Source organism: Artibeus jamaicensis, unplaced genomic scaffold (genome assembly GCF_021234435.1).
Source record: "Artibeus jamaicensis isolate MK-2021 breed Jamaican fruit bat unplaced genomic scaffold, CSHL_Jam_final contig_391, whole genome shotgun sequence".
NCBI lineage: Eukaryota > Metazoa > Chordata > Mammalia > Chiroptera > Phyllostomidae > Artibeus > Artibeus jamaicensis.
Window position 1 is genome coordinate 31,141,846 of NW_026521814.1, and position 13,692 is coordinate 31,155,537.

At 38.0% G+C, this 13,692-nt stretch overlaps 1 protein-coding gene across 1 annotated transcript in view; it reads right to left on the reverse strand.

Moving 5' to 3' along the window:
* The window catches only part of SATB2 (SATB homeobox 2), a 175,445-nt gene that overhangs the window by 51,458 nt on the left and 110,295 nt on the right, over positions 1–13,692 (reverse strand). Inside the window, exon 8 of the mRNA XM_037167591.2 lies at positions 2,958–3,170. Within this exon, the coding sequence (XP_037023486.1) occupies positions 2,958–3,170 (213 nt within the window). The remainder of the gene's footprint in view (positions 1–2,957; positions 3,171–13,692) is intronic.

Below are 13,692 nucleotides of genomic sequence, written 5' to 3' on the forward strand. Positions count from 1 at the left end.
GGAGTCGGGATGCTATGGGACCACTGTCGATGCTGTGTTGAAGCCAGAGTCACTGTCCTCGGTTTCCATGAAGGCTTTGATTCCTAAGCACCCTCAGTGACTTTTGTCATTCTCCTTTGACCTCCCTGTCTCATTCTATTTTATAATTACTACAAGAAAATAAAAATAATTGAGGCCATACTTTCGATGTACCAGGCACTCCAGAAAGTGTTTTACTTCAGGGCCTCGGTGCTGATTGGCCTCCAAAAGCTCCAGTTGTTACAGGTGCTATTTTCACAGGTGTCTGTTTGCCCTCTACTTGGGAGTCTTCTGCCCATAACAATCCAATTGTTCTGTTTTGTTTTTGTTTTTTTTTCAAGAAACTCCCTTTTCTTCTCAAAATTTATAGCTTAACCATGGTACTTTTCCTGTTAAGTACATGCTTTAGCGTATTATTTCTGCCTTTCTCAACTCAGGTTTCTCACTAGCCTCACTATTATCTTATCTGACTGATCAAATCTTCTCCAGAACCTGGGAACCTAAATGACAGCCCACAAAGCACTAAAATACACTGTTATGAGCCCAGGTCTTGGAATGAGAATAACTGGAGTTCACATCCTAGCTCTACCACTCAGTCTTTTACCTTATACAAGGTATTTAATCCATCTAAGCCTCAGTTTGCTCATCTGTAAATAGGGATAACAGTGAAAAATGGTGAAGATCCATCTCGTGCAAAAGGCTCACAATACCTGATACACAAAAAGTGTTCAACAAATGATCAGTCTCATCCTCGTATCGCTGTTTTGTTATTATTAAGTGCATCAAGGAACACTGGCCAATTGAAGGATTATGAGAAGAGACTCTGGAGATTTAATTTTATATTTGAAATTTTTTCAATTTGTTTTAAACTAATAATAAAGTACTGACGGGGTATGGAAAATAATCTCCATGCATCTAAGTAAGACTGTCTCTGTGCCCTAGCCTGCTGACTCCAACTAATCAGCTGAATCAGGGGGTATCGCTCTAACATTTATTCTCATGTGAAAGCTTTACTCAACATGGATCTCTACTATTGAGAAATGTCTGTAAAAAGTTTTGAGTAAGTAGGTAATGATGAAATGTTTTAAAAGATTTTAATAACATCCCCCTTCCCAATGTTTAATCAAGAGAAAAATAAGAATGTTCCAGAGAACGTAAAATGCCAGTGCCATGGCTGTATTCTATTTTGAGTAAAATATTTTATATTTGTTTTCATAAAGTTCAAAATTATTAAATTAAATAATTTCCCTGTTATACTTGTCTCAAAATGGTACTTTTATCTAAGAATTTTCTAGATGGGATTTTGTGCTATTGACAAAAGTAAAATACTGACCCTGTGTGTCTTTGTAGGTTGGTCTGTCTCTCAAAGCTATCAGGTCTTTGCACAATGCCTAAGATATCTTGCTAGAAAAATATTATGAAGGAACAAAAAATCAAAGCACACAGACATGTGTGATTTTTCTGACAGGCAGAAGTGACTTTATAGGAAAAGTCTGGTTAAACAGCCATGGCTGGGCTCTCCTATCATGGCTTAATGGCCTTCAAAAGTGGCAAAAATATGGGTAAATTTAACAGAAGTAAATATTAGTGCAAATTAACAACTCACCCAACTCAATAGTTTAATATGTATGTCCCAAAAGTGAAAAAGAATCCTATAAAAATACTTGGTTACACTTGTCCAAAGTAAGCAGTCAGGAGACTTATTTTTAGTTTAACAGTAATTAAAACTCATAATTCACTAAAGACTAAAGTGTAAGTATCACAGCTTGGCAGTGCATGATAGAAAATGATCTTCAATTAAAAGTCTATTGCAGAGTGCAAAATCATAAAAAGTTAAGATGTGTGAAAAAATGGATGAATTTGAAAAAGCTCAAATATTTCTACTAGAATAAAATTTTGCTTGTATATTTAATCAGTTCCTTTGAACTTACCAGAAAACAAAGCATTAAAAAAAACCCACACCAACCTACAGTATCTAAGCAAAACACCCTTTGCTTTCAAAACACCCATTTCTCTGATTTGAACAAATGTGTATCTGTGAAACATTTTGAGAATCATCACTCAGGGAATGTTCACTCTTCCTAGTAGTGACTGTAAAACGTGATGGCAGTCTCATAAAGCGAGTGAGTTGTAAAAGTTTAAGGGAAATAGGCAGTGGGCTACAAGTGACTGGCCTCAGACCTGAACTGAAAATGACTCTCGACTGACCTGGGCCTTTGACCGTTCAGTAAGGATCTTTGAAGCACACAGCATAACTGGACGTGTGCATTTGCAGGAGACTCTGAGAGCAGAATGCATTTAAATTGTGGAGAAAGGAGGGATGGAAAGCTGAGTCATAGTGTCCTGGGAGAGACTGCCCCAGGAAACAAAATACTGAAGACTTAGCCTTGCACTAGCATTGTCTACCCGGGGATCACTGAATGACCTAGTCATTCTGACCTAGCTGCGGCACATGCCTGCTTCCATGACACACAGATTCCGCCCCCATTTTGTCTTTCTCGGAGTGCATTAAGCAGAGCTTGGACTACGCATCAGTCCCCTGACCCTGACTACCTTACCCTCATCCAAATAAACATGCAATTTCAAGAAAAGCAGTGTGCTTGCTATGCAAACGCAGCTTCAACACAAGTCGTCTACCTCCTCTGATAACTGAGCAGCTGCATGTAGACATCGCTAGCCTACCGCAACCCGTCCACCCCCACTCCTGCTCTCCCTCAATGTGTGGAAGAAGGGCACTTTCTGTTCCTAAAGGGACAACACTGACATGTGATACAGTAAAAGACAACCAATTTTACAGTTTTATACTCTCCTATCAACATGTTCGGTAGATTAAGAAATCCTTGAATTTGTTCTTTTAGTGTTCAAGAAAAAACACAATATTAGTGACGGTAAGATGTTTCCAAGGCAAAGAGTGAAAAGTCAAGGCGCAAATATCTCACCTGAGGGGTTCGGGAGGAGCTGGGACTGCTAGAGGCCGAGGAGACCATGCTCACATTGGGGTTCATGCTCCGCTCTCTCTCGTCCTGGTATATGCGATCCCGCTCCACTTCCGGAAGATTGAGAAAATTCTGCATGGCCCTCAGGTTTACCAAAAGAGACTGAGAGGCTGTCCGAGGGTCTTCTTCCTTACGGAGAATCTCGGACAACAATCCCTGATTAAATTAAAAATAGGAAGAGTCATATCTGCAGGTGTGTGTCTGTCTTCCACCCCTCTCCCCTTTTGTTTGCCGTAACCAGCTGGCTGTGAGGCCAAGAACCTAGGTCTAATTCTTGAGGATTCTCAATCAGCAGGATGGTGTGGTGGGAACATGCTTGCCTTCTGGGGGCTATGCCTTATTTTGGACCATTCTGTTCTGTCACTTTATCATCGCTGTAATAATCATTGGTGTACAGAGATGCCAGCTAGCAAGGTAGGCGCTGGGGAAGTATTGTGAAGCTGCAATTACCACCAGGTGCCTCCTACAAGTATTTCAGGAACTGTTAGAACTCTCTCTGCTTGAAATTGGGAACACTTGGCAGTCCTGCTCGGCTTTAAAAATCTGCCAAGTGTGGTAAATTTAGTTCCGACATTTAAACAGCATGGGAGATTTACATCGACTTAAAAAAAAAAGTTTGGCTGAATTTCTATGTGACCGGCCACTGTTTTCAATAGAGATGTTTGTTAAAGAAATTTTTTTAAAAAGACACAAAGTAAATGGCTATAACCTGTGTTAACCCTCTGATAGCTTCTAAATCCACATAGTAGGTACCCCTGCTAATGGACCAGAGGGCACCCAAACATTTTTATGAGACGTCCTGGAGGGGGAAGCTCTAATCCCGTGAAAGGAATGGAAATGTAGTCATATCCGGTGAGGGACCAGAGCACACAGTGGAGAATGCCATGTAGGCTCAGGAACTTTCTTAGTGTGTGGCTTAACCAAACAGAAAACTTTAAAGAGGAAATTAGTGTTTTTATGTGCTCTGATGACAGAATTCACTCACACACACACACAAAGGAACAAGTTGACAAGAGCAGAGGAAACTAGTATAGCCCTAAGAAAAGGGCCAGAGACCGAAGTTGGAACACTGTAGGTAGTACTTCAGGCAAAGGCAGACCCATTTCCACTCTGCACACTGGCTAGGTTATCACACAGAGGCATCTCTTTACACTCCCAGCTAATATCCATTTTCAGGAAATTATGAGATCAGGGCCTAGGATCATCCCTGATTTGAAAAGGTGAGATTTTAACCTCTGTATTTTAAAACAGATGGGGCGACCCCCCAAATCATGAAAAGTAGACAGATGCCAAGGACATTTCCACTGAGGGGGGCAATTCATTCAAAGGAAACACTATCAGATTTGTAATAGATGGCTTAACTATAAAAGGCATCTGATGTAAGAGGAATATACCATCTCCTGATTTGCCAGAAATCTTCAGGATACCTTAGGCAATCTTTGAAAATAAAGCCATACATTCTAAAATAGTGAAGCAAATGTCACAGAAACATGCATTCCACAGTTATCAGTACCCTAAGAAGGTAATCACTGTTCAAAATATCAGGAAGGCAATTTTACTATAAGGAACCTTCAAAGCAATATGCCATCACACAGTTCTGCAACTTGGGTGTCATGTTACTATGATTAGAGATGCCTTTATGAATGAGAATAAAACAGACCAGACGATGAAGCGAGAGAAATGTGAACCAGTGCGTGTCTGTGTGCATGCACACTCAAGGAAAGAGCATGGTAGGATGTCTATGTAGAAGTCCCCTACTGGTAAAATGACTCTAAGAAAAATCCAGATTTCTTGTTATGCTTTTAAAAGCAACAGGTGACAATGTCTTCCAGAAAATGTTATACAACCTAAGCACTGATTCTCTTTCTAAAATTAAGTCAGTTCTGCCTTAAGTAATTCTACTTCCACTTGTACTAAGAAACCTGAAATATTAATAATAAATTTGTTTCTAAGATGAAAATATCCAACAAGGAAGTGAATTTAAAATCAATACTAATCTCCAATACTAACAAGACCCTAAGATTGATATTCTCTGATCATTCATTAATGATGAACTCTGAACATAAAGCACAAGTTGGTCTTCCCCTCCTCCTCCTGTTCTGCTCTCATAAGTAATTTTAGCATTTTAACATATTTCAGATTACCAAACATGGGGCAGCTTTAGGGTCTGCATAGATACAGATGTATTCTTTATGCTAGTTATGATTATACTTAAAATATCTCAAAAGTGAAGTTTGTAAACTTCTATGAAATTATTTTTACATGTGTAGAGTACAGTATGGCTAAGAATTTGCACACAAAATTGTGAAATAACAAAAAATAGTATTCTAATAAACTAGATTCAAAACTGTTTGTTCATTCTTCATTAATTAAAAAAAAAATCATTCTGGCCCTGGCTGGTGTGGCTCAGTGGATTGAGTACAGGCCTGCAAACCAAAGGGTTGCCAGTTCAATTTCCAGTCTGGGCACAAGCCTGGGTTGTGGGCCAGGTCCCCGGTAGGGTGTGTGTGAGAGGCAACCATACACTGATGTTTCTTTCCCTCCCTTCCTCTCTCTAAAAATAAATAAATAAAATATTTTAAAAAATCACTCTGAAGCATAAAGCATTTTTGCTTCTTAGTTTTGCTTGGTTTACTTTCTTTTTTCCCACATCATAATTGTGGACTTCCTCTGCATTTTTTACATGTTGGACCACATCTTAGGGAAGTGAATCCCTCTCTTAAAAACAATTTAAGACCAAGCATTCTTGTAAGTGGTTGCTCATCAGTAACATTTCTGAAGTGAATGAGACACAATATTTGTATTTTAAAGGGTTGGTGGAATATAATGTGGCCTCTGTTTCATTTGCCTAGTTGAAGATAAAGTCTCCAGCCAACAAGGTGGCCTGTGCCACCACCATACATTGCCCCAGAGAATGAGAACACTGTCCTAAATTATTTACTTAAGGTCTCATCTGTGTAGCCATGGTCCCAAAGCAGATTCTTTTTACCTCAGACGTTTTCAATAACAAGTGGCTAACGGGTAGGCAGAGAAAGAGTTTTAGTTGTTTTGTTGATCCTTTTTTATTTTGGTTATTTATAAGCTTTTAATTATTTAAACTGGGATTTTAAAAAATACAGTCCAAATTCTGCAGGCTCATACATGCTAAGGGAGTTTATTTAGTTAGTTGAAAATCATCATAGGGGAGAAAAATGAGAAGAAAATCTATGGCATAACGTATATACACCACAAACTGCCCCATCTGATTATCAAGATAAGTAAATGTTTATCGTAGTGAGATTGTCTTGAATAGAACATAAATTAATAATTTATTACACATACACATTTTGAAAGCCCTTGCCACTATACTGTCTGGCATTTTAATTATCAACCAGCCAGGCAGGAGATGTCACTTGGACATGCCCGTTATGCAGCCTGAGATACAGAAAATGTGGCACGCCACCTGGGCACTGACAACAACAAAAAGATGTACTTCTGTGAATAGAAGGGTCATGAATATTGAAAATGTGAAAATTGAGGGAAATTAATAAATTAACCAGGATATTGCTTATTAAACTTTCATATCAGTAATCATATTAAAACATATTGCGAGTATTGAGTAAAGTGGTCATTAAGTATTTTCCTCATGGTAGGCAACAGAGCCTTCTCAAGGGAGAGATTAAAACGATTCCCTCCTTGGTGTGAGGCTGAGGTTATATAAGACCAGGAAACATGTTGACTAAAATGGAGTAGGACGAACACCTGCACAGGGTAGAAAGACATTATGCACAAATAGCTCTGGGGTTACAAGTTGCTGAAAAACCAAGGGAATTGGGAGGAAAAAAAACCTCTCAGCTTGGTTTTCTCCATAGACTTGGTTTTTTGTTTCTTTAGGGGTTTTTTTTTGGTATATAGTAAGCTACTTTATTTTTTAAGTGTTTAATATATTTTATTGATTATGCTATTACAGTTGTCCCATTTCCCTCCTTTATTCCCCTCTGCCCCACACCCCCCTCCCACCCACACTCCCCCACCACTTTAGTTCATATCCATGGGTCCATATGAGTTCTTTGGTTTCTACTTTTCCTACACTATTCTTAACCTCCCCCAGTCTATTTTCTACCTACCATTCATGCTACTTATTTTCTGTACCTTTCCCCCCACTCCCCTTCCCACACCCCTGTTGATAATGGAGATCTTCAAAGACTTTTAATGGAGGATTTTGTGAGTTTCATATTATTTCCTGCACCAGCAAATACTATATGAAGTTGGCAGAAAATTTAACAAAAGCAAAATAATTCAAAATGCAAAACAAGAGCTAATATAATGCCATCTAGCTTGGTTGCTATTATAGGTAATCTTCACAGACAAAATAGGCTAACATTTGAAATAAAAAATGATGTACTTATTATTTCTAGTATTTAAAATAATATTTATATGTAACAAATTAAATGACCTTACAGTTTCTGAATTTGCAATTTTTGTTGATGAGCTTGCTTATGTAAATGATTATGATTTTCATATTTCTTCAACAATTCACATAGTTTGGCCCAAATTGTTAGTGTGCAACATACATACTAACATGAAGAAACGTTTGGGAAACATTACCATGAATGGCTCTATAAAATTTACTTCCGCCCTGGCCAGGTAATTCAGTTGGTTGAAGGTTCTTCCTGATATGCCAAGGTTGCAGGTTCTATTTCCGGTCAAGGCACATCCAAGAATCAACCAATGAATATATATTAGTAAATGAGTGGAACAACAAATAAATGTGTCTGTCTGTCTGTCTGTCTGTCTCCCCCTTCCTCTGTTTCTCAAAATCAATTTTAAAAAAGACATAAAGATTTACCTCTAAGTTTCTTCACTAACCCTTAAGGTGTTATCTGGGACAGGTAAGAAACTACCTTTGATGAGGCCCTAATCCTTCAAGACTGTAATAAGAGAATCCAAACCTGGGCCAGGTTTTAGAAACACTGAGCTGGAGCCCCTCAGAACTCCCCGGGATACTCCAGGGCAACAGAAGCAGCAGTCAAGGTCACTGCAACTAAATTTTAACAGATACCCGTTCTTCCCAGCTCTCACACCTTTTAGTAATTCTCTAGGATTGGGCTATGTCTCCCATTGATTAGAGCCCTCAAATTCAATATACCTATTACCAAAGAATGACAGATCAGTCAATTAATTCATTTCTTATTTATGACTTGACACATAGCTCAGAAAAGAATGAAAAGATTAATTAAGATGCAGATTCTGCTGCCAAGCAGTTTACTATGTGATGGTTTATAGAAGCACAATGTTCAAGATGACCCGTGTCGTAAATTCCGCCACAGGACCACTGCCATCTCAGCTCCAGTGCCGGTAAGAGCATTGCCAACCACAGGACTCAGGGAAAACGTCTCAGAAGAAGTAGAAGTGAACTTGGCTGGGATTTGAAATACACATAGTGCATGGTTATAGCGATAATGGTGAGACCAGGGGGTGGGTGAGTGGGGGACTGGACAGTATTAGAATACTTGAAGAAAAAGAAAGAGTGTGACTAATCCAGAATACCAAGAGAACTTTCTGTTTCACTAAAAGCTTTCTTTAAAAAGTACAAAAACTGACACAGGGGTAGGAGACATTTTGAAGTGAAAATAATACAGTTCATATGAATATAATTCTGAACTACTGGAGTATACACAAACTAACTAGCAAACATTACCCCCAAAATGAAGTGATATTAGATAATCTGTTCAGCCTTTTTGTCACCTGCAACAAATTAGGCTTTCAATATGCAAAACATCTTCCTTCCAGAAAAACAAATGATCATGATTCCATTTAATTGTAATTTAATGAGGCATAATTTATTTTTTAAAGTGATATACACCAGGTGTGTACTGAGGAAACTGGCCCAGCCAAACCCCAGTGCTTTTCTTTGGGGAAAAAAACCCTCAAACTAGCCAGAGACTGTTTTCATTTCTGTAAACTACATTTCTGTTTGTGGTAGTAAAGTCAGAGGTATAAAGGGTAACTTGTGGTGTTCACATATTTATTATAACATATACCTTTAAAGTAACTCAAGCCCCCCAAATACTCATTTATCATATAAAGCAACTAGTTTGAAAGTGTTAGGTTCCAATCTAAATAAAGGGAGATGTTAGAAGGGCATATAAATCCCAAAGATAGTGTGTGTGACTGCTATGCTAACAGTAAAGCCGGATGCTTGGCGTTTCTTTAGAAACATTTAGACCGGGTACTTCAGAGAAAATAAGCCTTACTGACTCATATTTTAATTATTAATTGTTGGGTATATGAACAAAATGTATAAGCTATTTAATGATAGTCCTCTTCAGAAATCAAAGTTATATCTCTTTAAGAATGTTTGAGTTGAAATATTTACTAAGTAGTGATTGGTCTGAAAATATACTATTTTAGTTTATAATTGTAGATTGCTTCTAACAAATGATGTCATAACCAATCAACAAGGTTAAAAGGCACAGAGACCCCCAATTCACAGATTAAAGTTACGGAGGGTCAAAGGTGGAAAGGGTCTTGGCACTCACCTGGGCCAAGTGCGTGCTGCCTCAAAGCAGGACCTACCACACACTGCCCTTGAAGTAAAAAAAAAAAAAAAAAAGGCCCTCCACGGGCACTCATCACATTTCACCACCCCTTCTGCCTACTTATTAGTTAGCCTTAATTTCCACACAATCCTAAATTTCTGGTTCCAGCTGACATGAGAGCCAAAAAACGGTCTCCTCCTAACAAGACCAGGTAACACCAAACTTCTGGCCTCATCATACACAGTGAGTCCTTAAATTTCAGTTGTTCACACACAGTTCATTGAAGCTGAGAAATCAGCTGCATGGCTACAGAAAGTATAGACATCCTACATTCTGCAAGCTGACCTAACAGAATCAGTTTTCTCCTAACCTCCAATCTCGTTTCCTTCTAGATGCTCCTAAGGGGCATTTTTCACCTCTGCTCACAAATATAAACAAGTTTCCCTGGGCCCCATATTCATAATCTACAACCCCACTACAAACTTGACTGCTGAAATTCATTTCTGTCATGGTAAAAAGACTCACCGCCCCCCCCCTTGTCCACCTCCCCGCAGAGCACTGCTTAGCCGTGAAGCCAGAATATTTAGTCTGATTTGAATAAAAGGTATATAGGGCACAACAATGACAATTTGATTTTTATTATTAAAAATGATGTGTTAAATCCTCACAGAAAATGTTGTTATTGCATTAGTTTAATAAAACCTCTCTTTTATTATAATATTTCTTTATTAGGAAAGACAGCCTATGCATGTTGCATTTTTGTAAGATGGGGGTGGACAGAATTGAGCATCTAAAGGGAATTAATGTCCTCTGCAAATATAAATGCATATACAAGAATAATGTTTGCAGATAAATGTTGCTGCAGAGAAGTAGTAGATAATGCAATAAAGACTATGTACTGTGTGTACATGTATATATACTACAGTTCACAATACTTCTTCCCTCCTTTGAAAGAATGGCACCAGTTTTACCTTACATTTATGACACTTTCATCTTATTTGTTGTGCTACTATTAAACCTCTTCTTCCCATCAAATAGTAAACTCCTTGGGAGCAGAATCTTATACATTTTGTATTTAGTGATTAGTTGGGGAATGTACAGGAATATTGGGCATAAGAAGACACTGTTTTGTTTGTTTGGTTTTTGGTGGGGTTTTTTTTGAGAATTGGGAGTCCCGTCTTTGCTGACCAATCAGCAGCAGGCCCTGATAGACTGACTCCATATACTCAAGATCCTTTCATTCAACATACTGAAACCAGTAAGGTAATGGGAACTAAAATTTTGGGCAATGCAACCTCTGGGTTAGAACAAGTATTTCATGTACTCCAAATCTGCAATTTATTAAATGAAACATTTCCCTCGCAGACAGCTATCTCCCAAGGGTACACAATAAAACTTCACTTGTGCCACATGACACACCAGAACACAGAAAGCATGCAATGCAAGCTGAGTGGGTATCACCAAAACAGTCCACACTTTTTAAACTTCAATCCCCAGTACAAGCCACACTTGAACACATGCAATGGAGAAACTTGGCCTAGAACAGACAGGCTACATTACTAATCTTTACCTACCTAATCGCTGCAATAACAGATGCAATTAGATAAGCAGTCCCATCTCCTTTTCCACCTTATTCCTCCTTTTGTCATCTTTAGAAAGTCTTAGGTACTTAGGGTCTATGCACAACCTAAGTCAAAATTTTCCAAGCACATTAGCACCAAAGAACAAAAGCAAGTACAGAACTGAACAGGTGCCCCTGCAAACATTTTATCAGCTGTGTTCCTGGCTCTGGGCACATCTACAGTTTCTACCAACACCTCAAGTTTCCTGGTAGCATGACCACTGCATTCACAGAGTTCTAGGTCCTTGGTTATTTATTCCACGAGTATTCTCCGAAACAAGTCTTGGCAGACTGCCCCCCAATTTACTAGTTTTGACTATTTTGTCAAATCATTGACAAAAATAGTTCTTTCCAAAAATAAAAACAAACCAAAAACATACATTTATTGAATATTTATAGCTCAAATATATCAAATGAATTCAGATGTAAGAATTAAAGCAATCTATTAACTCTGTCCTGAAATAGTTATAAAATATTTCTGCATTAACTTCAATCACCTCCAGGGTCAAAAGCATCTGTTCTCACAAGTTATGTGACAGATCAGGATACTTATTATACCACAGTGGGATTATTGTTTCAAAAGTCTGTTTACTCCTTGCATTTAACTCCTTGAAAGAGGGATTGTGTGTTTCATATTCTGCTCCCAGCAGAAATGATTGAGAATAAAGTGGTTATGCATGTGAGTTCTAAAGTCAGAATTGCTGGGTTCAAAGCTGGGCTTCAATTGGACAGGATTTAGTAATCTTTCCATGGCACAGTTTCCTCACATGTAAAATTAATAATGTACTTCCCTTATAGAGTTCCCTAGAAAACTTAAAACCATACCCAATAAATGTTAAATGTCCAATAAACATTAGCTATCATTATAGTGCCTAGCACAGTTTCTGAATGCTTAATAAATATTTGTTAAATAATGGACAAATACAGAACTAACATCAAAGTACACTTCTTATATTCAGGGCCCTCCATTTATATTTTGCTAAGTGTATCCCTGAATACAGAAGAAAAAATATAAAGAATAAATCTTAGGAAGTAGGATAATTAAAATTATTTGGGATAAAGAAGAATGTAAAGGAAAATTTAATAAGGTATATAAAGTGAAATGAACATATTCAGGATAGCACTGAACTAAGATATTCGTTTTATACTTAGGCTTACCCATGTCATACTTAGGGAGAAAAGTAAAACAACTTTCTCCCTAAGTAACTTTGCATCATTTAAAATAAGCTTTAATCTGCATCATTGTTTAAACATAGATTATAATTATTAGTGGATGATAAAATTAGCACATAACTTATTTGTAATGAAATGCAATTAGATTAGAAATTACCAAAGTGCTTCATACATGGCACAGATAGTGTTTCATGTCCTTTTTCCTTTCACGAAGGCTTTGCTTTAGAAATATAAAAATAAAGATACAGGGTGCTGGCTGGTATGGCTCAATGGGTTGAGTGCCAGCCTGCAAACCGAACAGTTGTCGTTCCACTCCCAGTCAGGCACATGCCTGGGTTGGGGGCCAGGTCCCCAGTGGGACATAACCACATGTTGATGTTTCTCTTCCTCTCTTTCTCCCTCCCTTTCCTGCTCTCTAAAAATAAATAAATAAAATCTTTAAGATTTAGGTAAACATGAGATAAAGTTCAGGACAGACATGCCATACACATATACGTGCACGTGAGTGACTGTGTGCACCAGTTCGCGAGATAAAAAGTATTTCTTATGGAGACTTGCAGTCAGAGAAGTTTGAAAGTAAATGCTCTCGTCTACAATGATAAATTTAGGCACAAATCTTGTAGATAAAATTTAAACAACCATTAAGTTCCAATTGACTTCAAATTGATACAGTTATATTTTTCTCACAGCATTTCTGGCCTTTAAATTTAATTTACTTTATTTGAACAAACATGCACTTAAACTCCAGGCCAAATGATCACCATTTCAATCAATGGCCATGAAAAGAACACTCGTGTGTTTTTTTTATTACTTTAAATAAGCAAGGGTGAAAAGTATATAAATAGTGGGATCTGAAGCTAGCATTTCTTGGTATTTCTTCTACAAAAATTCTACTTGAGTTATAAACACCACCCTGAGTTGGGGGAGACTAGTTACATGATAAAACAGGAGCCTTCACAGTAAAAGTGCAGGTCTCCACTGAGACGCATCACCAGAGGCTAAAGAGGGTCCTCGCTGAGGACAGAGACGCCCTCTCTGTGTGGAGTGAGTTGATTGCTCCTTGTTGGAGAACAGTGACAGAAGTTTATAAAACCATCACCAAAGGCAGTCTTTCTTGGTTAACATGGTGAAACCTACATTTTCTAGAACTAAGCTCCTAGCTAATTTTAAGAACTTCGCACACTGGTCAGCAATGAAAGGAGTATACAGAAGAGTGAGCGGTCATGTTTGTTTCCTCTCATTCTATGGTACGAATTTTGTGAGGGGTTGGGGAGAGTCTTCAAATTTTCCTGTATAGAAATGTTTCTATTTCAAGTGGGTGAGGACTAAGGACAGAGTCACATATGTTTGATAGCTTTGACTC